General features: G+C 33.7%; 1 protein-coding gene across 1 annotated transcript; it reads left to right on the top strand.

Moving 5' to 3' along the window:
• The first annotated feature begins 269 nt into the window (after nucleotides 1-269).
• ND-B15 (NADH dehydrogenase (ubiquinone) B15 subunit) lies at nucleotides 270-1,004 on the top strand. The gene is made up of 2 exons (XM_088205570.1): nucleotides 270-462; nucleotides 716-1,004. Exons 1-2 carry the CDS (start codon nucleotides 319-321, stop codon nucleotides 926-928), a joined length of 357 nt encoding a protein of 118 aa, XP_088061696.1. The 5' UTR covers nucleotides 270-318; the 3' UTR covers nucleotides 929-1,004.
• Nucleotides 1,005-1,366: the final 362 nt, after the last annotated feature.

Genomic DNA, 1,366 nt, shown 5'->3' with positions numbered 1-1,366 from the left:
GTATTATTTTATATCTAATTATATTTAAATTAAGCATGGAATTATTCGTTAAATATTCCTACATTTTCAATTTTCATAATTCGCAAGAAAATTTTAATAATGGAAAAAGTTGTGGGGTATGTATTTAATAAGTTTGCATAAAAAGTAGTACAGCGTTTTTTTAGAAATTTACTCGTTGTCAAATTACTTTTATGTTAATGTTGTTTTAGGCTTTTTAAATGTGTAATAAGCTATGGACGCATTAAATACGTCTGAAGACCAACTATCTAAAACATATTTTTTGTTGGCAACACTAATTCTCGATAGCTGTCAGGCGCTATGTCTTCTCCTTCGGGACCGTCGCAATATGGAGTTCCTGCGAACGAAGTTAGGCGATTGCGCGAAGAAGCGGCTGCTAGAGCCATTCGCAGGCAACACTTTATCAAGGAATCCGGGAATCCGCACAGAGGCCCCGGCTATATTGTATGTATACACGTCTTATATAACCTTAACCCTTTGACTGCTAAACAATGATACATCGTAGTTCGTGGACGTCCTAATGGTCGAAGTTGTAAATAAATTTAGAAACCTGTTTATGCAGTGAAACAATTTTTTTATTTAATTTTGATGAATACATGATGCAGCTAAAAGAACAAGATTGTTTTGCACTAATATCAAATATCCTAATCGATTTCTATTAACCTAATAAAGGTAATTTTCTTATATTATTTTTCAGTTCGACGAATGCGTTCAAAGATATGTATCGATGAAAATGTATCAACATGACCATTTCAGACCATCCGCCACCTCTGCCAAGTGGGGCTTGGCACTTCTCTTACCATTCCCATTATTTGGTTTATTAGTGTGGAATGACAGGCGAAACAAGGAATTGTCATACAGAACTGGTCAAATCTCTTACAGAGACAGAAACTTCAAATTGCATCAATAAAGAATAAGTGTTATCTGATATTATTATTTCAATATATATTGTTAGTTGCTGAATACAATAAAAATATAAAAAATTACTGTTGTTATTTTTAATATTATCATAATTTTTATTTGTCAACATTCTTACAAAGCTAATTGTATCCCTCGCCTCGGTCAAATTTATTATACTTACATCCTTTCTGAACCCTTTTTGTTGTTATAAAATAAATGAGGACATCCATCTTTTGTGGCTCGGGAAAGAGAGTGTATGCAGTCGTATATCTACCAAAAAATATGAACACTTGTGAAATGGGTCAATCGACAAAGTTGGATTATATTGAATTTATATGGGTCAAATGGGATGCGCTTCGTTCATCAAGGTGATGTATAATGCCTCTAGGCGAAATCCTAAGCCAAATGATCTGAGGGTGCTTTTTATATTCCGAAAAGGAAGGTACCC

This window comes from Plectrocnemia conspersa, unplaced genomic scaffold, assembly GCF_051122295.1.
Source record: "Plectrocnemia conspersa isolate PC_06_02 unplaced genomic scaffold, ASM5112229v1 ptg000002l, whole genome shotgun sequence".
Lineage (NCBI taxonomy): Eukaryota > Metazoa > Arthropoda > Insecta > Trichoptera > Polycentropodidae > Plectrocnemia > Plectrocnemia conspersa.
This window is presented reverse-complemented; position numbering and strand designations above follow the sequence as displayed.